The sequence below is a fragment of the Salvia splendens genome, chromosome 22, assembly GCF_004379255.2.
Source record: "Salvia splendens isolate huo1 chromosome 22, SspV2, whole genome shotgun sequence".
NCBI lineage: Eukaryota > Viridiplantae > Streptophyta > Magnoliopsida > Lamiales > Lamiaceae > Salvia > Salvia splendens.
The window spans coordinates 5,306,306-5,331,238 of NC_056053.1; the positions used below are offsets into that span (position 1 = coordinate 5,306,306).

Below are 24,933 nucleotides of genomic sequence, written 5' to 3' on the forward strand. Positions count from 1 at the left end.
GTTTTTCGGTTTTGTTCGGGTTTTTTCGGTTTTTTAAGTTCGGTTTTCGGTTTATCGGTTTCGGTTTTTCAGTTTTTCAGGTTCGGTTCGGTTTGGATTTTGAACTAAATTCGGTTTTTCGGTTTTGGTTCGGTTTTGACAAAAAACCGAACCGAAACCCGAATGCACACCCCTACCTCTCGCCAGTGCTTATGTTTCCTTGCTTCTTGCCATGAACACGGAATATCCTCGTCTTCATATAGAGTAGCGTCAAATTCCCGCACCATTTCAGTGAGGTGGCCTTGCACAGTGTTGACAATGGAATACCGTGTTTTTCTCCCTTTCCAATCCGGCGAGTATCTCTTCGGTGGCACTCCTCTGGTGCTTCTTGGAGGTAAGGTGAAACCTCTCATTTCTCTTCCGCTCATCTCCACGGGCACATTTCTGGTTTCAGTTTCCTGTCTCAGATTGTTAGTATCAACACTATCATTATCACTTACCATAGGAATCACAGTCGGGGAAGACAGTGGAACATTGTCACTTAACTCCTCAGGTTGACTAGGGGATTCTGTAGACGGCCCGGTGGTACTGCTGTTCACGTCGTCTGGTGGACCAACGTTTGTCACAGGACACGAGCTTGGCCAGTTAGGACCTTGAGCGGTGTTTTCAGTGGGAGATGGGAGACAACTTAGCGGGTCACTAGTAGGTATACTCTGAACTTCCTCCCCCTGACCGCGAAGTTGGTGGAAAAAATACTCACTTTCTATGAAGTCACAGTTCATGGTAGTGTAGAGATGTTTGGCTAACGTATCAAAGCACCGCTACCATTTTTGGTTTATCTCATAGCCTACAAAAACACATTTAACAGAGCGGGGTGCTAGTTTGGACCGGTCTTGCTTTGGTAGATGGACAAAAACGAAACAACCAAAAACTCTAGGTTCAAGCGTGAGTGGTGATGGCATTTTGTGTTTGGCCGAGAACTCATCGAGGGGTGTTTTGAAGTTAAGGATTTTTGTAGGTAAGCGATTTATGAGGTAAACTGAAGTAGCAAGGGCTTCTGGCCAAAAGGTTTTTGGGACTTGAGATTCTATCACAAGGGCTCTGGTCATTTCGAGGAGAGTCTTATTTTTCCGTTCTGCTACCCCATTTTGTTCAGGGCCGTGAGGACAAGTGGTTTGATGAACTATACCCATTTCTGAAAAAAAATGTTACATTTTGGAATTAACAAATTCACCACCGTTATCGGATCTTAGAGTTTTAATACATTGGTCATACTGAGTTTGCACGAAAGCATAAAATAGACAAAAAATTTCAAAGACCTCAGATTTGGATTTCAAAAAATATACCCAAGTCATGCGCGTGCAATCATCAATAAAAAGTACGAAATATTTTAAACCATGTGTTTTGGGGCCGGACCCCAAACATCCGAATATACCAGGGAAAAAGGAGAATTCTCTCGGGTATTACTAATCTTAAACGAGTGTCTATGACTTTTGGCCAACAGACAAGTGCCACAATGCAAAAACGGAAGATTACTAGTAAGTTTAGGAAAAAGTAACCGCAAATATCCTATAGACAGATGTCATAATCGACGATGCCAAAGCCAGGCCTGTGAGTCAGTCGGTCCTTGAGTCAGCATCGCAGTTCCGTTGTGGGCCATCTTGTCAACACAGTATAACCCTCGTCGTTCAGTGCCACGCCCAATCGTCATCCCCGTCTTGATATCCTGTAAGGCACAAAAATTAGGCTGCATCAGTAGAGTACAATGAAGTTCTCTGGTGACATGACTAACAGATACAAGCTTATGTGCCAGAGTAGGAACATATATACAGTTTGACAGCTGCAATGTTGGCGACAATTTGATAGTGCCTGCTCCCTGTACTGGTATCATATGACCATTTGCTGTACGAACAAAACTCTTTCGAGAAGCAGAGATGTTAGAGAAATCTGATGCTTCAAAAGACAATGTATCCGTAGCTCCACAGTCAAAAATCCAATTTGAATCCTTATCCATTTTCATTGTGACGAAAGAGTTAGCTAATGCGTGGAAGGAATTTTTGCAACTAATATTGGGTAGGAATTCCAATTTTGAGGGTTCAATGGGCATATTGGGCATGGAGAATGTTTCAGGGTTCGGATTTTTTTATGCCTCGGATGTTGGGGTGGATTTTTTGGCATTTTGGGGGGTTTTTTCAAATTTATCGAAACTGTTGGGGCTGTTTTTGAATTTAGCGGAACTGTGGTGTGGATTTTGGCATGCTGTGGAAGTTGTGGGTGGAATGTGGCATTTAGGAGTAGGGCGGGGTGGGTTTCGGTATTTACAAAATTTTGGGGGTTTTTCTATAAATAGGGCGGGGTCAATGTGTAATAAACCAAGAGTTGGGGATTTATCCCCAAATGATATACCTAATGCAGAAAACCTAGCCGCCGCCGAGCACATTGCAGCGTCTCCCTCGCGATTCTCCCCTCTGGTGCAGTGCCCCACCCCGGTGGTGTTGCCGCCGGTAACGTTCGCCGCCCCAGCGCCGTGTGCGGTCCCAGTGCAGTGCGCCGAAGTGCATGGCGCTGCTCCGGTACAAAGTGAGATACCGGTGTTGCCCGCCGATCTTCCGGCGCTGAAGTGCATGGCGCTGCTTTTGTCCGCCTCTGGCGGCTTCTGCCACGGACGAATCGCCTGGTGTTGAGCACTGTTGGACCGACTGTGGTCGGAGACCGCTAGTCCAGACCCGATGCTTGGGGTCTGTGAGTGGCTCGCTCCAATCTCTTGAATCTGGTTATTGACCGATTCCCTCCTGACACGGGCGTATGCTTCGCGGGCTGACGGTAACGGATCAAGCCTGATTAATTCCTTTTTCACCGTTTCATATCTGTCATCCAAAGCGGTAACGAACTGGTACAATCGTAGTCGTTCTTTTGTCATCGGAGTTGTTTCCCGTCTGTCTATAGAGATCCATAGATTTTGCATCTTGTTCCATAGAGTTTCTAAGGACATGTCCTCTTGTTTCATTGTGTTCGTCTGTCTGTGCAGATCGTACACTTGTACGGGGTCTGCGCTGCTGCCGTACGTGATGGCCAGCCCGTCCCATAGTTCTTTGGCTGTGGCGTATTGTGAAACCTCGTTGACGAGGTCGGCCGCCATGTTGTTGATGATCCAACTGAAGACACAATGGTCTCGTTGCTGCCATTGCTGGTAGTTGGGGTCGTTTCGGGGTGGAGGGTCAGAAACTCCATCGATGTGAGACGTCAGTCCCTTCCCCCCGATCGCCCTGTCCATGAGGTTGGCCCAAAGGGGATAATTGTCCCCATCAAGCTTTGTTTTGACTGTGATTTCACCCAACGATTCGGGGTGATGAGTCTTCTCTGGTGGGGTGTTTGTTTGGAACCGAATGCAGGCTCTGCCACCGCAGGAACTCCGCGAATTGGGCGGCGAGTTCTGCGGGGAAGGGTGTCGGATTTGGGGTTTCTCTGTATCAGAATACTCTGATTCTGACATGTTTTCTGTTTACAGGTAAAAAGAAGGTCGGGAAGGGTATATTATGGGCGGTGAAGAAAGTTTTCTGAGCCCAAACCTGCTCGTGATACCATATTAAAATTAGAAGTAAGGCTGAATTGTGTTTTTCTTCTTATTCAATACTCAGAGTCTCCCCCTTAATATAGGGAGTATTATAGTCTAAATTAGGTAGAGAATAACCTTATTTCTAGACTAATATTAACTCTACCAATTACATATTTTCTGACTTTGATTACATATTTTCTACCTCTAATATCTCGTTCTCGTTTTGGTAAGACTTGGGCAAGGATGTTTGACAAGTAGCAGCTACAGATGTGGATTTACTCCCCAATTTATTGAGGTAAGCATGAGAAAAGTGGAGGAAACTGAAATTAACGAAGACTACTCTATTGATTTGGTAAGCTCTTCGAAAACAATGCCATGAATATGCCAAATTGGAATTTTTATATACAAAACACAGTTAATAATTTGGCATAGTAGTCATCAAAGGTTAAGAAGAGAATCTATATAGGTAAATTTCATACAGATTGAATCAAAGATCCAATCTTTATGTTGCCTATCCCCAATTTTCAATGTCTTGCACTTAAAATCCATTTTCCATTAGTAAAGATTGAAGATTTCGATTTTTATCTAAAACCCTTTTCATTTTAGAATGGGATTTTAGATTCAGTTTACCAAGTCATATCGTTTTTTTTGTTTTCCAAACGCCAACTTTGATTATTTATATCAAATGTCACTATATTTGTCTCTATCGTCATTGTCGTGGATGAGTGTAAAATATCCTAATCAGGTGACATATATTGATATTAGTATATAATTTAATATAAAATGGTGTATGAATTTAAATTAGGTTATTTGCCTTTGTATATAAATTCATCAATCTTTAAATTATTTGATTTTTTTTTGCTATATACGTGAATATTTTTTTTAGTTTTTCCGTTGATTTTTTTTCTCCAAATATAAGAACTTTGAGTTTTTCCTAAAAGTATTTTATCCAAATTAAAATTTGATGTGTTCGTCAAAAATATGAAGAGAATATTAATAATCATTTACAGGGACGGACCAGAACTTAAAATGAGCCGATGCTGAAATTTTACAATAAATGTGGCACGACGTGTGATGCTCCTATAATCTCCCGTAGCGGCTTGCCTTCTCTAATATTCCCCTGTTCCATAGTAGTGAGTGTATTTCTTTCCGGCATGAAGATTAAGAAAAAAAAATATATTAAATAAAAATAATAATAAAGTAGGAGAAATGAAAAAAAATAGAGATAATAAAGTACTAGGAGAGAGGGAAAATAAGAGTGAGGAATTGTGTTACCTTTAACTAAAAAAAGAAATGACTCTGCTAGTTATAAGAGGGAAAAGTAAGAGTAAGAAAATATGTAATGAAATATCGTAGACAAAAAATTAATAAATTAATTGATACGTAAAATTTTAAATAATACGAGTAGTATTTGATGCTTAAAATATTTTTTAAAAATAGAAGAACCAGATGGTACCCCTAGTATATTTCTAAACTAATAATAATAAATAAGAAATTAAATACTAATCAACTACTCCTAATCACACAAAACAAGAGAGGGACATAAATGAGTGGTTTCTATTCCCCAGGTTATAATTATAACCCTCCTTCTATATTCCTCTTTTCCCTTTCTTCCTTCTTATCTTCTCTCCACTGTATCTCTCTTTATAAAACAAAATCCAAACATTATAGATGAATTAAGGAGGACGGCCGGCCAAGCCCCCGCTGAAGCGGCGACTTGGCCTATGCTATCTCCGTCCTGATCATTTACAATGTTCATAAATATGTCGACTAAACATGTTTATGCATTCAGAGTAGCTTACACATTAGTCATTACTATATTAAGAAACCATTTTACTTTTCATTTTTATAATTTATTTTCAGAATTTTTTTTATACACTTTAATATTCAATTGAATTCACCCACAAAATTTGTGGGTGAATAGGATTAATCGCGCAAGTTTCCCATGTAAGAGATCTCAATCCTAATGCTAATAGTACTATCTCAATATCAATTACCCTATTAGTAAAAACGACGCTATTTTAATGGTTGGTCTAATTTATTATACTAGCACTTCAATTTGAATTAAAAAAATTTATGGAAAAAGATAAGAAAAAAAAAACAAAAAATTCATGCATTTAGGTTTAAAAAGTTTCGGAATATATGAAAATATAAAAAAATCTTCGATTAAAATTTATGTTGGTTTAAGGCCATCCGCAATGACGCCTAGCCGAGCGCCGGCGCTAGGCGGTCCATTGCAACCGCCCAACCATTTTTGAAATTAAAAACTGCCTAGCGCTCGGTGATTTCGTGGCGCTAGGCGATGCGCTGGGCGATCTGCAAGGCGCTATTGCAATGTCCGGATCGCCTAGACGATTTTTTTTTAAAATTTTTTTTCGAAACACTATATATACGCGCTTTGCACGTCATTTTCATTCGCACCACTTGTTTTAACGGGTACTCTCTCTATCTTAATTTCTGTACAAGATCAACACCGAGAAATGGAGAACACCAACGATGGTACTCCAGTGACGAGCGGGTCTCAAACTCCCCCGGTACCCGTGGGAGATGGATGGGGTCCAATGCCAGGGTACTATAACATGTACCCGTGGCAGGGGATGATGCCTGGGATGGCACCTAGGGGAGTACGCCGGCGTGGCAGGGGGTACCGGGGATGCAGCCCGATGTGCAGATGATGCCGGGGTGGGCACCCGGGATGCAGATGATGCCTAGGGGGGACGCCGATGCAGCCCTCGACAGGGGGGTACCGGCGACGCAGGGGACGCCGGGGGAGGAAAACGTCTATCGCCCCAGTTTTGATTTTTCGACTGCTTCTTCGCACACATCGACCACAGCGGATTCGCAGTTCACGCAATTTGAGTCTTTCTCCTTAGAGGAGTTGGGGTTCGATATACTCGGGGTTCCGGAAACTCCCGATCAAATGGGGGGAGCAGTGCGAGGTCGACCCAAAGAAGAAGGGCAAGGCGAAGAAGAAGGGCGAGTCGTCGCAACCGAGTGTGGATAGCCAGGTCCGGAGGATGTGGACGGATGCGGAGAACATCGCGCTGTCCAAGGCATGGGTGAGTGTTTGCGACGATCCTCTCGTTTCGAACAACCAGAAGATCGTCAACTTGTGGGGCAAGATAGCAGCTGCCTACCAGACATTTTGCCCGGAGGGGAGGCCACGCAACGAGGAGGATTGCCGGAAGGGGTGGGACCGAATCAGGGCTGCCGTCTCCTGATTTTCGGGTTTGTACGCCAACGCCCTCCACATGCAGAGCAGTGGCCAAACGGAGGAAGACTGCGGGAGGATAGCGGAGAAAGTCTTTCCCAGCCCGGGTTGTATAAGGAGTTCACCTACTGGAACTGCTATCTTGTGCTGAACGACTCCGAGAAGTTCCGAGTAGGTGTTGACGCTGGCTGGCCGAAGAAGCAACGACTGAACTATACCGGTGATTTCAGCGGCAGCAGCGGTGGTTCCCACGACCTCCCCGAGACGGCCCAGGAGGTCCCGATCCCTCGTTCGTTCGCTCGCCGAACTCGCCCAGTTGGTCACAAGCGGGCTCAACGGGAGGCGAGGGGGTCGCCGGGGTTCCCAGGAGGTCCAGTCGGCATCCCCCTTGGCCAATCCACAGCGGATCTCAAATTTTTCTCGTGCCAACAAACGCGCGCTCAGATGGTCAAGACGTTGGCCGAATGGCGGGCGGCGGTGGAGCCCGTGGAGAAGAGTTTGCTTCAAACATTGCTCATGAGCATGCAGGATGAGTTGGAGGCGGCACGGAGGGAGACCGGCGGGAGTAGAGGCGGCGGCGACGGTGGCGACGGAGGAGGCGGCGATGGTGGCGACGGAGGCGGAGGCGAGGGTGGCAACAACGACGGAGGAGACGACGACAGAGAGGAGGAGTGAATTATTGTACTTTTTTTTAATTATTGTAATTTTTTTAAATTATTGTACTTTTTTTAAATTATTGTACTTTTTAAAATTTTAATAGTATTATTAATGTTTCCCGTATATGTCTCGTAAATTAAATTCTGTATATTGTGTGATTGTTAATTATTTTCATTTTTATATAATTGTTATTAGTGATGTGGCTAAGCTATGGTTGGGCTATTTGCTTGTTTTGATGATGTGGCAGGAGGATTTTTAGTGCTGATGACGTGGCAGAAGGAGTTTATGGCTAGACTATTGTTGGGCTATTCTTATTGTGGATGGCCTAATGATCAGCCGAATTTACCAAACCAATATTCCCGATGAACACATCAACTTTAATTTGGAGTAAAAATAATTCGAAAAAATAGAAATTCAATGTTCATATTAGATTAAAAAACAAGGTGAAACCCATAGTATAGAAAGTTGGTTATAATTAATTGGTTTTGAAAGTTGTTGAATACCTAACCATTATAGGTTTATCACTTGTTAATAGTCCTAACATAAAAGTCTTTCTAGTCCACGCAAATAGCGGAAGAAACATGGTAAATCAACTCAAAATAATCAAATGGAGAATACTATTTTTTGTCATTGGAGATATGACTTCATTTCCACTTGTTGAAAGGAGAGATATTTTTGTATCCCTTCCAACTATTTATTCAGCAATAATGCATATACTTCCTTCCTCCCGTAGAATTAAACTATTTGATGATGTTAATAGCTTTAATACATAATATAAGAATAGGAGCGCGCTTTATGGTCAATAAATGAAATTCTGTTAAAAATCAAAGCAAATCTCAGCACTTGGATCCTTGGATTGGATGATTGTGATAAGCTATATTATTAACCTAAGATGCTACATTATTAGCCGAGCTATATTATTAGACTAAAATGTTAGTACACTATTTTACTAAAATAGTACTCCCTCCGTCCATTTTGTCACAGTTTGACTAAACACAGGTTTTAAGAAATGTAATGGAAAATGAATTGAAAAAGTTGGTAGAATATGAATCCTATTTTTAAAGTATTAGTTTTATAATAAAATGTGAGTGAGAATAAGCTAGTGGAGTGTGAGGTCCATTATAAAAAATGATAAAAAGTAAAATGTAACAAATTTTGTGGGATGGACGGAAATAGAAAAATGTGACAAAATTTCAGGGAGTACATTATTAGCTAAGTTACATTATTAGACTAATAATCTACATTATTAGATAACACTGACATTAATCTAACAGTTAGATCACAATATCCAATGGACTACAAGTGTTTTGATTTTGGACACTATTTAGCTTATTAATCTGAATACCTCCCTATAAAAGTAAATGAGAAAGTAAAAGTAAATGAGAAAGTATAGTTAGAATAGTATAGTAGATGGTGAGGCCATAAATGATAAAATAAAAAAATAAAAAAATATATTTATAAATGAATATAGACTATTTCTATGCGTCTGAATGAAACATGAAGGAGGCAGTTGGAAAAATAAAATGTGTAGCAAAACACAAACAAAAAGGACTCAACTTAGATGAAATAAGAGCAATTTGACATTTTGAATCTGCACTGAGGTGCACCTACCAGCTAGATTAATGATGAACACAACCTAAGCAATCTCAATTTTGGTATAAGATACTATAACGCCATAAATCTACATTTCTTTTCTATCTTACAATAAAACTCTACATCAAAATACCTTCCCTATAAATACAGTAAAATCAGAAACTCCACTGCAAAAATGATTAGTATCTAGACAAGGGTCCATCATCTAGGCTTCATCGCAGCTATCAGGATGATCTGATATTGTCCCTTCTGAAGATACATCCTCCTCCTTCCCCTTGTAGGGCTCCCGTTGCGATTGCAACGAATCTCCAGTTCCTGCAGCCTCTTCTTCCAAGACCGGTGCTTTCTCTTCCACATCTGCGACTGGGGTATCGGATTCCTCCTCCTCTTCTTCTTCTTCTTCTTCTTGTTCACTAACAAAAGCATTTTCCTCAGGTTCCATGCTGTCAGTGTGTGTTCTGGGAGGCGGGCCAGGGGCCGGACAGGTAGCTACCAATTCAAGAACTTCAGGAGAAGGTGATGGTCCTGCAAAACAAATCTTGGGAGGAATTGGTGCAGATAATGATGACTGACTTGTTTCCAAGTTGAGACTGGGCCCGCTCGGATCGACCTCAGTCATGGGGAGCCCCGAACCTGAAGTCTCTGATATTGCCTGCACGGGCACTTGAGCTGTAGATATCGAGGCAATGTCTTCTCTAGGGCCGTGTGACTTCTTTTTCTTTTTCTTATTCTTTTTCAATCCATGCAAAGGATCCATAGGTTTCGGTGGAGGTGGTCCGGGGACGGGAAACGGAGGAATCTGAGATGAGCCTTCACCATATAACACACGGACAGATTGTGCTATCGCGGATAAAGTAGGAGGCAACTCAGGCTCGGGTGATTTACCAGGAGCATTCACTGCTTCTCGAAGCCAATGAGGCAGTTTCCCTTTCGGTGATGTAAATCCAGCAGCCTCTTCCTTTCCTTTAGACTTGGAAAGGTTTTGAATGTTGTCATCAAGACCTGGAATAGAACATGCGAGGTCAGTGCTTCCCCCGCAATTACCAGGCATTATTCCCAAACCGGCTGCTGCATCCCTTTGCTTCATTCTTTGCAGCATTGCAAGAGGATCCAAGCAACTAGTGCCTAGTGAGTTCAGCAGAAATGGAGAATCCATAGGTGCACCAGAAGAACCGAATGGTCTATCCATGTTTCCAGCAAAAAAATCACGGGGAAACGGCCAATTCACAGGAGGTGCATCAGATGGTTCTAAATGCGGTGCAGCGGATGATGGACCAGCAAGGCCCAATCTCATGTCTGTTACGTGTGGATGGAACTTCATTGGCCCATTGAACTTTCCACCGTGCAATGCCTGTGCCATCATTCCATCTGAGGAAGCTCCGTGCAGTGCCCGTGCCATCATAACATCAGATATTCCAGAAAACAGAGGATTAGAAAACTTGGGAGGTACAGGCGGCTTCAGTGTAGGAAGCCCTGGCACATCTAGGACCTTCAGTTGTTCTTCTTCCCACCTTGCTGCCAAATCCTCAGCTGTTTTATACTTTGAAAACCTCAACCTCGGATCCTGTATCATAGCCTCCCAATTGCCCCTTCCATGCCTACGTACGCCTATCCAAAGAGAATCAAGCTCATCCTCGGACCAGATATCTAACTTAGATTTCTTTGTCAGCATGCTGTTTGATCCAGCTCCAGTTCTCAGCATGATGTTTTCTAGAACCTTCCTGTGGTTTTCAGGAAAAGACGAGAATGGAGGTGTCATCTGACTTGTGCCGAATGCCGGAGGCATCTCATGTTCTTGTTGGTTATATTTTGATGGATCTGGTGGGAATTTGAGATTGGGAAACAATGGCAGCATGGGAAGATTGTTATGGGCAGCTTCAGACGGCTCTGCAACTCTCGATCCCAATGATAAGCTCGGAAACATATCAGGAGCTGCACTCAGCATGTTTGCACCCGGAAATGGATATCTAGGCAGCAACTTCTCATCAAAAGGCAGTTTGGGCAGTATCATCTTTTCTTGAAAATCAGAAAACATACTGCCTGCATTCCCCGAGTTCTCCATCATAGTCCCTTTACCTTTAAGGATATTCAAAGAATGCTGCAAAAAAAGACGCAACTCGGATTACATTTGAATAAATAAATCTAAACATGACAGATGTATAGATATTTACTTACTGGGGTAAAGGGTGGATATCTAGGGAGATCACTCTTGCTCGGTGCCTGAGAAGTTCCAGGTAAAAGATCGGGCAACATATACGGAGCCATCTCGCTACCTTTGCCGCTGATTTCATTTGACGGGCCAGAGGCAGAGCAGGAAGAGGGTAAGGGAAAATCTAGCCCAATACCTTGCTTGAATTGCCGGTAAGGTCTTGGGGCTTTACGGTGCAGCTTCTCCATGTTGTTTGGAGCATTAGGTGCACATAATCCTATTACTGGCAGCAAGTTGTTGCGCATAGCATCTATTGAGCTAGTGGCCTGCATCTGGTCATAATTCCGAGAAAATTCCAGAGGAAAATTAGTTTTCTCCTTTGACATCCTTCCCAACTTCAAGGCTGAGTCAGTCATGCTGTTGCGTCCTACTGGCTGACTGCGATTGTTGTTGTCCACATTAACAAGTGTAGGTTTTTCTTCAGCACACCGAGATTGAGTAGCCATTTGACTGTCTTCATGGGCATTTGGTATTGAGACTACACCATCTGGTCTCTGAACTGGAGTTGAAGATTCAGTCACATCCCTTCTGGATAATCTTTCCTTTTGCCTCAGACGAAGTTTGGTACTGTTGAAAAATGAACGTATCAGATTTATACAATTTTCCACTGACCTTGAGCAAAATAAGGACACCATTTTAATGAAGACATTTCAGAAAACAGAAAATAGTTTTGTATTTGAAATTACAGAAGTCATTTAATCCTACAAATAGCAAGATTCAAACTTGTGCAAATCCTGTGCACTCTATGTGTAGCCAAACAAGCACAGCAGTCTGTTACGTTGTCAGAAATAAATTTACATCAGAAATAAAGGCAAAGACAACTTATTCGCATTAACTAAGAAGCCGAACTAACAAAACGTGGTATAAGCATCAAACACAATCAATAGGATAAAAATTAGTAAGAAACAAATGAATGCTTTTCAACTACGAAAAACTCACAATTTTTCTTTTAGAGCCCGTCCTGCCGGTGTGTACTCACGCTCAGGCTCAGGTTCACGCTCTGGTTCCTCATCAGCTCCATTCTATCATACCACAGAATAACAATTACTAGTGAGACTATTCTAAATTTATCAGTTTCAACACTCACTATTCATAACTAGCAAAATATATTTCAAGCTAAGAGCTTTAGCATAAAGAAAGTTAGACATGCTCATTCACTGAAGTCTGAACATACAAGTAAGTTCAACTAGCAGAGAGAGAGAGAGAGAGAGAGAGAGAGAGAGGTGATACTTCATTGGGTGCTTCAGTAGTATGAGCTACATATGCCTCCCTGTAAGAAACAGCTTTTCTTTGGCGTTTCCCCCGACCTAGAGCTGCATCCTCCTCATTCTGATATTTCTCCCATCTACAAAATTGGAAAGCAATTATCTACAACAGGCCAAAAGATTTAACCCTGCAGAGAAACTAATTAAACTTATAGTTCGGGGTGGAGGTGGGGTTAGAGGGTATCTGCACTGCTTAGGTATTAAGAAATTAATGAGGGTTTAATTAGCAGGATTAGTGAACGCTTTATCCTTTTGACGACTTGACGTAAGCATTTCTATTTTGTTATTTGTCATGGCTGCATGCCTTCTTCCCGTTAATTCTAAAACAAGTTTAAATGCATTTGATGATACTATATCATGAAAATTTACATAAATAAGGCTCCGCTAACTTGTTGAATACCTTTTATGTTCCATCCCTCACAAATCTTTCTCGTAGATGAAAAGACTAAAAAAGTATGAGACACAGAGAAGTAGCAGGCATGGATACCATACATGACTAAGTAATGAAAACATACTACAAGATAAGATTCCTCACCTAACTCGCAGAAGCTTGTCCCATTCGTTTTCTTCATTAATGACGACCAAACTATCAACTTTCTTTTCAAAACTCTGTTCACTTGAGTCATTGATTGCCAAAGGGACTGCTACCGTTCCAGCTTGTTCTTCTATATTCTCGTCATTCCATTCTAGAGACTGAATAAAAGAAATAGAAAGTGTAAGGGAAAAGACTGTTAGTGCAGATAGAAGTGACAGAGAGGAACTCTGTGAAATAGGTTGCTGGTTAACACCTTAACTGAACCAAGCATGTCATTGTCTAATCCTGATTCAGCATTTTCTGGCGAACCAGAATGAAGGTTTGAGCGGTCCAGCAGTTTCAGAATGGCATTTTCATCCCACACAATCTTAGTACTTCCATCAGCACATTTGTCTTTGTATACATCCCCGAGGCCACCAGTTCTCCTCTTACTACTTGGTTCTATCTCTGCAGGTGCTTCATCTTTATCGCTGTTGTTTTCACCATCCTTTCCAGCCATGGAAGGTGAATCACCAAAAAGTTCTTCTGTACCCCACCTTAGGATGTCTTCCACCTCCTTCTGCGACCCAGATTTGTTGACGAAGAGCTGGTCAAGCATCAGCTTTTTCTTTGCAAGCTGCAAGATACGCTCTTCAACACTTGCACGCACAACAAGCCTGTAAACAAGAAGTCTTTTCGACTGTCCTATTCTATGTGCTCGATTCATAGCCTGGATATCTGCATGTGGATTGAAATCCGAATCATATATAATAACAGTATCAGCAGTTGCCAAGTTGATGCCAAGGCCACAAGATCGTGTTGATAACAAGAACACGAATCGATTGTTGTCTTGGTTAAAACGTGCAATTGCAGCTTGTCGTTCAGTCACAGAAACAGAGCCATCTACCCTCTCATATGTCCTAGGCCCAAATTCGATAGTCAAATAGTCTTCAAGGATATCAAGTAATTTCGTCATCTGTGAAAAGATAAGAACTCGGTGGCCTTCTTTGTGCAATAGTTTAAGCATAGAATGCAGCAGAGTCAGCTTAGCAGATGCTTTTATTCTCATTTCATGGAGAAATTCCACTGATCCGGATTCAGGCTCAGTGCCTGGCATGAGATAAGGATGATTGCATACCTTCCTTAACTGCATTACAATATTCAGCATTGATTGCTGAGGAGCGCCTTTTCCTATGTTACGTAATATCTGGTAGTTCTTCGTAAGCATAGCGCGATAATATTCTGCCTGAATAGATGACAACTCAACAGGAACCACTCGTTCTATCTTGGGGGGAATATTCTGCATAGCATCCTTTTTAAGTCTCCGCAGCATATGAGGAGCAACAAGTTTCTTCAATTCCTCCACCTTTTCTGCAGTTGTTAGATCATTGAATTTCTCCTCAAATAAAGCAAGCGAAGGAAATGCATCTTGCTGCAAAAAGTTTAGCAGGTTGTACATCTCTCCAATGTTGTTCTGAAGTGGAGTACCAGTCAACAGTACTCGATGCTGGAAGGAAAACATATTCAGCAAGCCAAACAACTTACTGCTAGAATTTTTCAGCCGGTGACCCTCATCAACCACAAGAACTTCCCAAGGAACTCCACGTAGATAAGAGGAATCACATAGAACCATTTCATAAGTAGTCAAAAGAACATTGAATTTGAATGAAGAAGACTTCTCATTTGATCCAGCAGGATTACGAGCATGCCATTCATATTGGCGTATTATGGATCTTGCATTTGTGTTACCATGATATTCCACAACATTGAGCTCAGGCGCCCAGAGAGCAAATTCTGACATCCAATTGGGCATTGTAGACAAAGGAACCAAGACCAGACAAGGAAGTGTAGCGTTAAACTCAAAATACAATGATGATAGGAAAGCACAGGCCGACACAGTCTTCCCAAGCCCCATTTCGTCAGCTAGTATCACATTTCTGGATTTATGCCAGCTTTTGCGCAGCCAATTTAGCGCTTCCAGCTGATGTGGAAATAAAGAACCTCCAGCCAACTCTTTAGGCTGGTCTGTGAGATTAATGACCTCATTAATTTGTAGATCACCCTTCCTTCGCTTAGAGTCAAGCTTAATGGCATCATTCTCCAATGTTTTCCTTTCAAACCTGAAGAACAAGTCAATCAAGTGACTTGAATTTGCAAAAATGGGGTCATCCATTCTTTCCCAAGTGCATTCATCATAAGGAAGACATGTCCACTTTACAAATGCTTCAGTTACACCATCTGCCGAGGCCCTTGTAGCAATTACTCGCTGTGGTGTCTTCCATTGTTCCTTGCATAGGTTCATCATAGCTGTTCCATACTTTGCCTTGTAATTCTCCAGCTTCCGCTTAGCTAGAACTTTCAGTTCAGATTCAGGAATCCAAGTGTCATGGACATGAGATTTGCCAACCCACTTGACCAGAAACTCATATGAGACAGCTGAACAAGAGTCTACAAGTTTCCTTTTCAGAGCATAGTTCTTTCTCATGTTCTTTCCAACCTCTTTTTTGCTACCATTATCATCAGCAGCATCATCAGTCTGGCAATTCTTTGAAATCCCAGGATTTTGACAGTCTTTCTGATCATCACCTGGACGTGTGTCCAACACTATATCAGTCTTCTCACCTTCTGGAACCTTCTTGGAAGTTTCTGCTGCAATGGTGCATGAGATATTGTCATCTTGACTTTTGTTTTCCGGTAAAGAGGAATCAGAACCTTCAATTTCTCCGCTCATGGAATCCATCAATTTTTTTCCTTTACATTCTTTGGTTGCTGACCTTTTGTATACTTGTAGTTTATCTTTATTCGAACCATTTTCTACCTTCCTCCCTTCATCAGAACAATTAGCAGCATCATGAAGATCCTCAGCTATGTTTCCTCCGTCCAAAGGCCTTTGGCAGCTGAAATTTTCTTCCGATTTATTCACATCTTCTGCAACCAAAGAATCTGTAGCATTGACCACCACATTACAACCAGAATCAGTGTTATCACCACGAACTCGACAGCCAACAACACGATCAACCTGGTATTATAAAATAATAAGAAAATTGAAGATAAAATGTCAGTCACTGTTATAGTTGGACCAGGATAAGAATAAAACAGGCATCTGAGAAATATTAAACTCTTTTGCTACAAGACTCATGACTCTCATCCTTCAAACCTGATGCACTCCAGTAGCAGTCTCGGGTGGTTCAATATTGATTTTTATAGCATCTTGTGATTCAAGAGAATCGTGAGCTGCTTCTTCAGTGACGTCCTGCATCGAAAGAATCATATCATTTGATGAACCCGAAAAGCATGCAGCATATCTATATGAATACTGGTGGGTAAATTAAAAAAAGAAAACATTTACATCCACAACAACAAGATGCATCATAACATTTAGAGACATATTGACTGTAGGAACAACACCGAGTTGACGGCTAGGTAAAATGCAGAGGGGAAACGGATTTTGTGAAAAAACCCTTATAAGCAACGAACTTAGGAAATATCGTGCAAATCATACTGTTTCTGCACCATGCTTGATTTTGATGCATTTTTAGCTGAAAGATTCAGCTCAAAATGGAAGTCTGTCGCTAAGGATGCTTACTGCTAATAATCAGACTACCAACCCAAATTTAATTGTTATCTTTTGACCTTGCTTTTTATGGTAAACTAAAACACCCATATTAGGCATAACCTCAGTTTTCTCAAATCAGAATATTTTGTGTTTTCAACAACTCATTGATATGTGTCATCATTATAATTTATTTTCAAGCATTTGACATTATTTTAAGAGATATAATAAGGAGAAAACACAATGTGCGATTATCCACTACTATCCCTACGTTTAAGGTGGATTTTTCAAATTTCAATATAGATACTTGGGATGACAGTATTCAGAAGAGAACTCTAAGTCCCATGGTTTTTCATTTATTCTTCAAGCCCTGTACAAAACAAGAAGGCTTTCTATTACTAACATTTATATGGGTTTGTACTTCTATAAAAGTACAGGTTTCAGCATGGAATATCATAAAGAATTAAGGATGCCGTATCCACATTTGTAGTGAGAGTGAATCATGATATAAGAAAGCAAAAAACCTCATCCTTTGGAAGAACACCAGGCGTGGCTGCCCTAATATCCTGATTAGTTGAGGAAGTATCTTCACCAGCTATCTTAAATTTTCCCTTTGATTTTGAAGTGCCTGAACGTTGAACACCGACTTTGAGCAGTCCTTTTTCAGAAGGTTTGGATCCAGATTTTCCCTTGATCATCTTAGGCCTCTTTTCAGTATTGTACGAATACGATTTTCGCTTTCGCTTTCTGGTTGCTGGGCTAGCAGCTTCTAGTGCAAGAACAGGTTTCCTTCCGGGTGAACTATTTTCAGGAGATGCCTCAGGATTTAAATCAGTAGATTCTACATTCATTTTTGACTTCTTTTTCTTTGACAATGAACCCTTAACGGAAGCCTTCGTGTTCACTGCTTGTACAAGTGCATGAGAAACTTGCTCTTTTTCATCAAGATCATGAGATGAACTAGCATCCACATAGCCATCTTGAGCTGGATTTAACTGTTCGTTATGGGATAAGTCATTGGAGGGAGAATCCAATTTCTCAGTTGTTTGGCTACGACGTGATGCAGGAGATTTTCCTTTATCTGAATTACGTTTCTTCCGAAGAGTTGGAGCATCAAATGCCTCAGTTACCTTGTCAGTTGCAGATGATTCAGCCTCAGTCTTTGATCTACGAATAATGATTTTTGTCCGTGCACGTTTTGAAACAGGATCCAGATGATTCATGCTCTCCACACAAGAATGTTGCTGAACGCAGGTTGGGCATTCCCATTTACCAGTTGGAATGCGCTACAGAATTCAAAGTAGTAAATGAAGCAAAAAAGAAATAAAAGTTTAATAATCTTTGGAAACATGCTATTCAATAACATACCTTTAAAACAGGGTCTAAACATTCAAGATGATATGTACGGGGACAGCTATCACAACATAGCAACTTTCCACCAAGTTCGCAGACCTCGCACTCGTAATAATACTGTACAATAAAAACAAAGATGCATGACATCTAGTCCAATAGTTTTCATACAACTGTACTATCCAGATTGGGGTAATATCGTAAAGATTTGCATCCAATTGGCAATAAATCTCAGAAACATTAATGCAAAAAACGTAGTCAAACAGTTATTTTATACGTACATTAAATTCAATAAAAATAAAATTCCTTTCTGTCTAAGAGATAAATTCAGCTGTGCCAAGAAAAGATTTTTGCACCTAATAGAGAACATTCTTATCTCCTTAACTTCAAATCAGGTTCACTGGGTTGCTTATGGAAACAACACGTATAAAGAAGTTAAAAAGGAAATGAAAATTCCACTAACCCCGTCGTTGCCTTTTCTCTTCCCGGAATTCTGCTCTAGATTATCACTCTCTTCTTGGCCATTCTTTAATGTAGTAGTGGATGAGAATCTTACAGGTCTGAAGACTTTCTCTGTGTCATAAGACTTAACTGTACCGGATGGAAGCTTCCTACACTTGCGTTTCAACACCCAGTTTCTATTAAGCATGGTACTATTCTCTGAGCCATTTTCCTTCATTGCCAATACATTTATGACCTGCAGCGGAACAACATAGTTGTTGGACATTGATCGAAAGCATTGACTCGGCGAGCCAAAACCTAAAACATGACTAGCTCTTCTACTATATAAGGAACTATACAGCATGGAACTTTTCATGCAATCTAAAATTCATCGAAACTTATCAACAAAAAGACTTTAAATTTGTTCAACCCTGAATGAAATAAACAATAGATGAGGCAATCTAGGACCAGGATCCACATATTCAACAATGCATTTCATTTATGTCAGATTAAAAAGGCCTCTTCCCACACTAATGAAGTATAACCTAAATGCAGAAACCAAATCCCTCACTGTCTAATCAAGAATCACCTACACACTGAAATTGATCAATCAATCAAAGCCTAAAACCATGGCATGCAAAAGGAAATATTGCAAGAAATCATATGCTGCAAAGAAACAATATTGAGCTGAGATTGCGGTTGAAATACTCGAAAAAAGCAGTATACCAGAAAGAAACAAGCACTCACCTAATCCGAGGCGCGGATCAAAAACTCCCAGAAACAAATAAAAACCAAATCTTTCCTACCCCTTCACGAATAACAAGTGATGGGAATTGCGGGTGCGGTGGAGTGAAGCAGAAAAAGAGGGGTAGGGTGTATGAGAAACGAGATTAAGGGGGGGAGAGAGAGAAAGAGGGGCAGAAATAAAAGTAGATAGAGAGAGAGAGAGAGGGCGATGTAGAGAGAGAAAGAGGAATACAAATTATGATTCGCCGGGGTCATAGGACTTGGAGGTTACACACAAACTGGCATCATGTAATGCTGTGGGAACCGAGCCCCCATCCCCTCCTCCACTCCCGCCTCGACACGTGGCGCTCTCCTCTCCCCGATTCTCTCTTCTCCCTCCTCCTGAGCTTCCTTCCCCAATTCCGCATTTCCTTCTTCAATCGCATTTTCTTCATTCTGGAATCTGCAATTTTCAATTTTCAAGCTTCAATCTTTCAACTCTTTTTCCCCCTTTCAAGAGCATGGGCGTGTTTGTAGTCACAGTTTAAAGCTGGGATCAAGTGTTTGGTAAGTGTTTTCCCAATTATTACTGGTGAATGGGTGGACGTGAGCCCGGAACCACTTTTATTCGTTTTTTACTTCCTACTCTTCCCTAAAAGCATCTCCAGTGGTTCTGGACATGTAATAACCCTCTCATAGCCTTGTCACTGCCACATCATCAGCACTAAAATCCTCCTGCCACATCATCTAGACATTCAACTAGACAAGCAACTAGACATGCAATAGCTCTCTCATAGCCTATCCACATCACTAATAACAATTATATAATTTAATTTACAATAGCAGGAACATACAGAATTTAATTTACGAGACAAATACAGGAAAATTGTGTTTCGAAAATTTTAAAAAAAAATTAAAAATCTGACGCCGATCCGGGGCCTACAATGGCGCCGTGAGGATCGGCGTTAGAATAGGCGTCAGCCCAAGAATCGGTGTGGGCACGCCGATTTCACCGACGCCGCTCGCAATGGTTCGGCGTCAGCACCGGCGTCCGTGAAAAATCGACGTGCCGGTGAGGACGCCGCCATTGGAGATGCTCTAATAGCACAACACGCATATCCATGCTCTTCCGCAAGTACATGCTCAAGGGTCCCACTATTCGATTATTTAATTTAAATACTTCAATTATTAAAAATATTTCCACACTATTAAAATGCATTAAAAATATTCGATACCATTACAAATTACTAAAAAATTAAAAATTACATAATTAAATTCATAATATTAAAAAAACACACTATTCGTGGCCGAATTTCGCTCAAATGTGTTTGATTAGGTCTTCTTGTAGCTCAGTGTGGGTTCTGATATCGCGCATTATGTGTCTTGTTTCGAGAGGGTTTGAGTGCGAGAGGAAGATGTAGATGAGTTGTATGAAAAAGGATGAATGAGAGATAAATTTGATGTGAAAATTGGATGATGAATGTGTGTATTTATAGATGATTTTGGGGTTTTAAAAAATTATAAAAAATATAAAAATTCCAAAAAACGGTAAAAAACGGCTATATTTTTAGAAATCTGATTTTTTTTTTAATTTTTTATATTAATTTTGGTATTATTTTCAATTTTTTTAAAAAATTCCAACGGAAAATCCGTTGGCGAATAGAAACGCGTCACGTCGTCTGGTCTGCGGCACAGACGAGCTTGATGCATCGAGCAGAGCCGTGCCAGCGATGAGCCGCGCTAGCGGCACGGACGCCGTCCGTCCCAGCGAGCTCCGCTCCGCTGCGGATGCTTAAATGTGAAATGCTTCTGGATTTAACCGCCATCTTTGCAATTATTGATTGATCGCTGCTTAGATTTTTGCCAATCTTGGTTCGATTTTGTGGGAAGAATAAATATGGACATAGTGAATTTTTAGTAGTACAATGATTTTTAAAAAATATTTTTTAGGGGTATAAATGAAAATCGATTTTTTGTAAAACAAAAATCAATTTTAAAAACCTTGAGGCGACATTAGATTGAAATTCACCGTATTTTAATAAGAGAGAAAAGATTGTGATATTGATATAAGCATTTAGTGATATTATAATTATACTAGTGTTTTTATTAATTTTGTTTTTTACGATCAAAACTCATAAGAAAAAAAATAATGTACATATACAAATAGAATAAATGGAATGCATTGAAAATAAAATTACAAATTATAGGTTTAGAATGAAGGTTGTGGAGATATTTTAAGAAATTTTAAACTAAGGTACAACAATAATTCTCCCGTTTTGATTAGAGACATGAGACCTGTTGGTAGATTGTGATGGCTCAAGTACCAAGTTCGGCAAGCTCGTTCAAGTTCGGCAAAGTTCGGGCTCGCCAAGCTCGGCAAGTTCGGCAAGCTCGCCAAATTCGGTAAGCTCGTCAAGCTCGGCAAGTTCGGCAAGCTCGTCAAGATCGGCAAGCTCGTCAAGCTCGTCAAGCTCGGCAGCTCGGCAGTTCGGCTGTTATGACAACTCGTTTCCGGCAGCCGTTAGATCTGTTTGTTAGTCAAGTTTTAATCCTAGCCGTAGGATTGAAACTAGCCGTTAGTTTTAGTTTCTGTTAAATAGCTTTTTTCAGTAGTTAGTTTGATATACTGTAGCTCATCTTCTCGCTCTCGTTTTTCTCATTCCAGTGAATAAAATTTCCTTTACAATTTCATTCCAATCTTCAACCGATTGATCTTGATACTCAAATCGTTCCTCAATTTTTATCAAATTGGCGCCGTCTGTGGGAATCGGGAGGCGCGATTGATTTCTGATTTGTTCTTTCGGTGGTAAGATTGGAGGGTGTTATGGCTTCTAGGTTTGAGGCCGAGAAATTCACGGGTAGGAATGATTTCGGCTTATGGCGGATGAAAATGCGGGCTATGCTGATTCATCAAGGCCTGGCTTCGGCGTTGGAGGCGGGCGGAAAGGAGGACAAGTCGGAGAAAGGGGAGAAGATGGATCTTGACGAAAAGGAGATCCTTAAACGAGCTGAGATCGAGGCGAAAGCTCATAGTGCAATTGTGCTATGCCTCGGGGATAAAGTTCTTCGAGAGGTTGCAAAAGAAAAGACTGCAGCCGGAATAATCGCGAAGCTCGAAGACTTGTACATGGCTAAGTCCTTGGCAAATAGGCTGCTCATGAAGCAGCGGTTATACTCCTATCGATTCTTGGATGATAAAGGGATATTGGAGCAACTTGAAGACTTCAATAAGGCGGTCGATGATCTTGAAAATATCGACGCCTCGATAGGGGATGAAGATAAGGCAATATTACTTTTGAATGCTCTGCCGAAGTCATTTGATCAGCTACGAGATGCCATATTGTATGGCCGAGAGGGTACTATCACCCTTGTTGAAGTTCAGTCGGCCATAAGAGCAAAGGAAATTCAGAAGTCAGGCTCTAAGAATCCAGAGGCTATGGCTGAGAGCCTAAATGTCAAGAAGTTCAAGGGAGTCAAGAGGTTTCAGAAGCCGAGCCAAGAAAATCAGAAAACTCCATCAAATAATCAAAAGGAAACCCGCTCATGTCATTGGTGCAAGAAGCCGGGTCACCTCAAAAAGGATTGCTTCGCATGGAAAAGAAGGCAAGCAAATGGTGGTGGAAACCGTGTTCCATCCACTGACTGTGTTGAGGAAAATGATGTGCCAGAAATTCTGAATGTGATGGAGGGTGGTCTGGGAGGATCTTGGATCATGGACTCGGGGTGTAGTCTGCATATGAGTCCGAATCTTGGCTGGTTTGAGGAGATCCAAGAGATGACTGGATCGGTTATATTGGGCAACAACCAGGTTTGTACCATCCAAGGTATAGGCAAGATCAGGCTGAGAATGCAAGATGGATCTGTGAAGATTATAAGTGAAGTGAGATATATACCTGATATCAAGAGGAATCTCATTTCACTTGGGCTTCTTGAACGCAAGGGATATACATTCTGCTCTACTGGGGGAAAAATGACAGTTTCCAAGGATCAAAGAGTGGTGATGGAAGCTGAAAGGAGGGGAAGCTTGTACTATCTACTGGCTAGTGTTGAGATCCCTACTGCACAGGCAAATATTGTGAAGGCTGATGACTTCAAAATCTGGCATATGCGGCTTGCTCATGCAGCTGAGGGAAGCATTAAGGAGCTGGCCAAGAAGGGGATTATACAAAGTTCTGGGCAGATGGACACTACTCCATGTGAGGAATGCATTTTGGGTAAGTCCAAGAAACAGCCCTATCCCAAAGGCAAGCACACTTCCACATCCACTCTTGATTATGCCCATAGTGACTTGTGGGGTCCTGCATCTGTGGTGTCAGTAGGTGGAGGGAAGTATTATATGAGTATCATAGATGACTACTCTAGAAAAATGTGGATATACATCTTGAAAGAGAAATCAGAGGCTTTTAGTAAGTTCAAGCAATGGTGCCTGGAAGTGGAAAAGGAGAAGTCAGTGGTTCTTAAATGTTTGAGGACTGATAACGGCTTGGAGTATCTCTCCAAAGAGTTTGATAACTTTTGTAAGGAGAGGGGAATTAAAAGGCACCGGACTGTACCTCTGAATCCTCAGCAGAATGGCATAGCAGAAAGGGCAAATAGAACCATATTAGAGAGGGTGAGGTGTATGCTCCTCTCATCTGGACTTGAGAAGAAGTTTTGGGCTGAGGCTGCATCCACGGCTGTGAAACTTATCAACAAATGTCCCTCATCAAGTATAGAGGGAGACACACCTGATTTTAGATGGTATGGCAGCCATGGAGATTACACCACATTGAGAGTGTTTGGCTGCAAGGCATATGCTCATCTCAAACAAGGGAAGTTGGATGCTCGGGCTATTAGGTGTGTGATGTTGGGATATCAACCTGGGGTGAAGGGATATCGTTTGTGGTGTGTAGAGCCAGGGAATCACAAGATTGTGATTAGTAGAGATGTTGTATTCTCTGAAACTGAAATGCCTTTTCTGGATAAGAACAGAGTGATAGTTGAGAAGCCTGATTCTGTGACTGATTCTGTTGGTAAAGCTGACTTTGAGGTGGAGCATGGGAGGCATGAGAAACATGGGGAGAGTGAAGAAGTCACTGAGCCTCAGAGTGCTCAGAATGAGACACAAACACAGCCTCCAGATAATCTGGAAAACTACCAGCTGGCTAGGGATCGAGTCAGAAGAAAGATCAAGCTGCCATCAAGATTTGATGATTCTGAGATGCTATTTTATGCATTATGTGTGGCTGAAGATGTTGAGTATATAGAGCCATCCTCATATAAGGAAGCAATGGAGAGCAAAGAATGGGAAAAGTGGATGAAAGCAATGGTGGATGAAATTGATTCTCTACTGAAAAATGGCACTTGGATATTGGTTGAGAAACCTGATGGAAGGAAGGTTATCAGCTGTAAATGGATATTCAAAAAGAAGCTGGAAGGTGCTGAGGGTGATCAGATCAGATTTAAAGCCCGGTTAGTGGCTAGAGGATTCACTCAAGAGCATGGAGTTGATTTCAATGAGGTCTTCTCACCGGTTGTAAAGCATTCTTCAATTCGAATGTTGCTGGCTTTGGTTGCTAAGTTGGATCTGGAATTGGAGCAGCTTGATGTGAAAACGGCCTTCTTACATGGAGGACTAGAGGAAACAATCTACATGGCCCAGCCTGAAGGCTTCATCAAACCAGGGAATGAAAATAAAGTATGCTTGCTGAAAAGAAGTATATATGGTTTGAAGCAGGCTAGTAGACAGTGGAATAAGACTTTTGATGATTATATGATCAAGATTGGTTTTCAGAGATCAAGTTATGACTCCTGTGTATATGTCAGAAAAAGGGGCATACAACCTACATATCTTCTACTTTATGTAGATGACATGCTTGTTGCTGGAGCTAGCAAGAAGG

General features: G+C 41.3%; 1 protein-coding gene across 1 annotated transcript; it reads right to left on the reverse strand.

Moving 5' to 3' along the window:
* Nucleotides 1–8,960: 8,960 nt before the first annotated feature.
* On the reverse strand, nt 8,961–19,581 carry LOC121787710 (protein CHROMATIN REMODELING 4-like). Its single transcript, XM_042186527.1, has 11 exons — nt 19,076–19,581; nt 18,351–18,584; nt 17,906–18,007; nt 17,062–17,823; nt 16,142–16,237; nt 13,259–16,003; nt 13,006–13,163; nt 12,436–12,550; nt 12,145–12,227; nt 11,172–11,772; nt 8,961–11,094 (listed from the first exon to the last, which is right to left on the reverse strand). The coding sequence occupies exons 2-11, from the start codon at nt 18,564–18,566 to the stop codon at nt 9,202–9,204; spliced, it is 6,771 nt and encodes a 2,256-aa protein (XP_042042461.1). The 5' UTR covers nt 18,567–18,584; nt 19,076–19,581; the 3' UTR covers nt 8,961–9,201.
* Between the last annotated feature and the right edge of the window lie 5,352 nt (nt 19,582–24,933).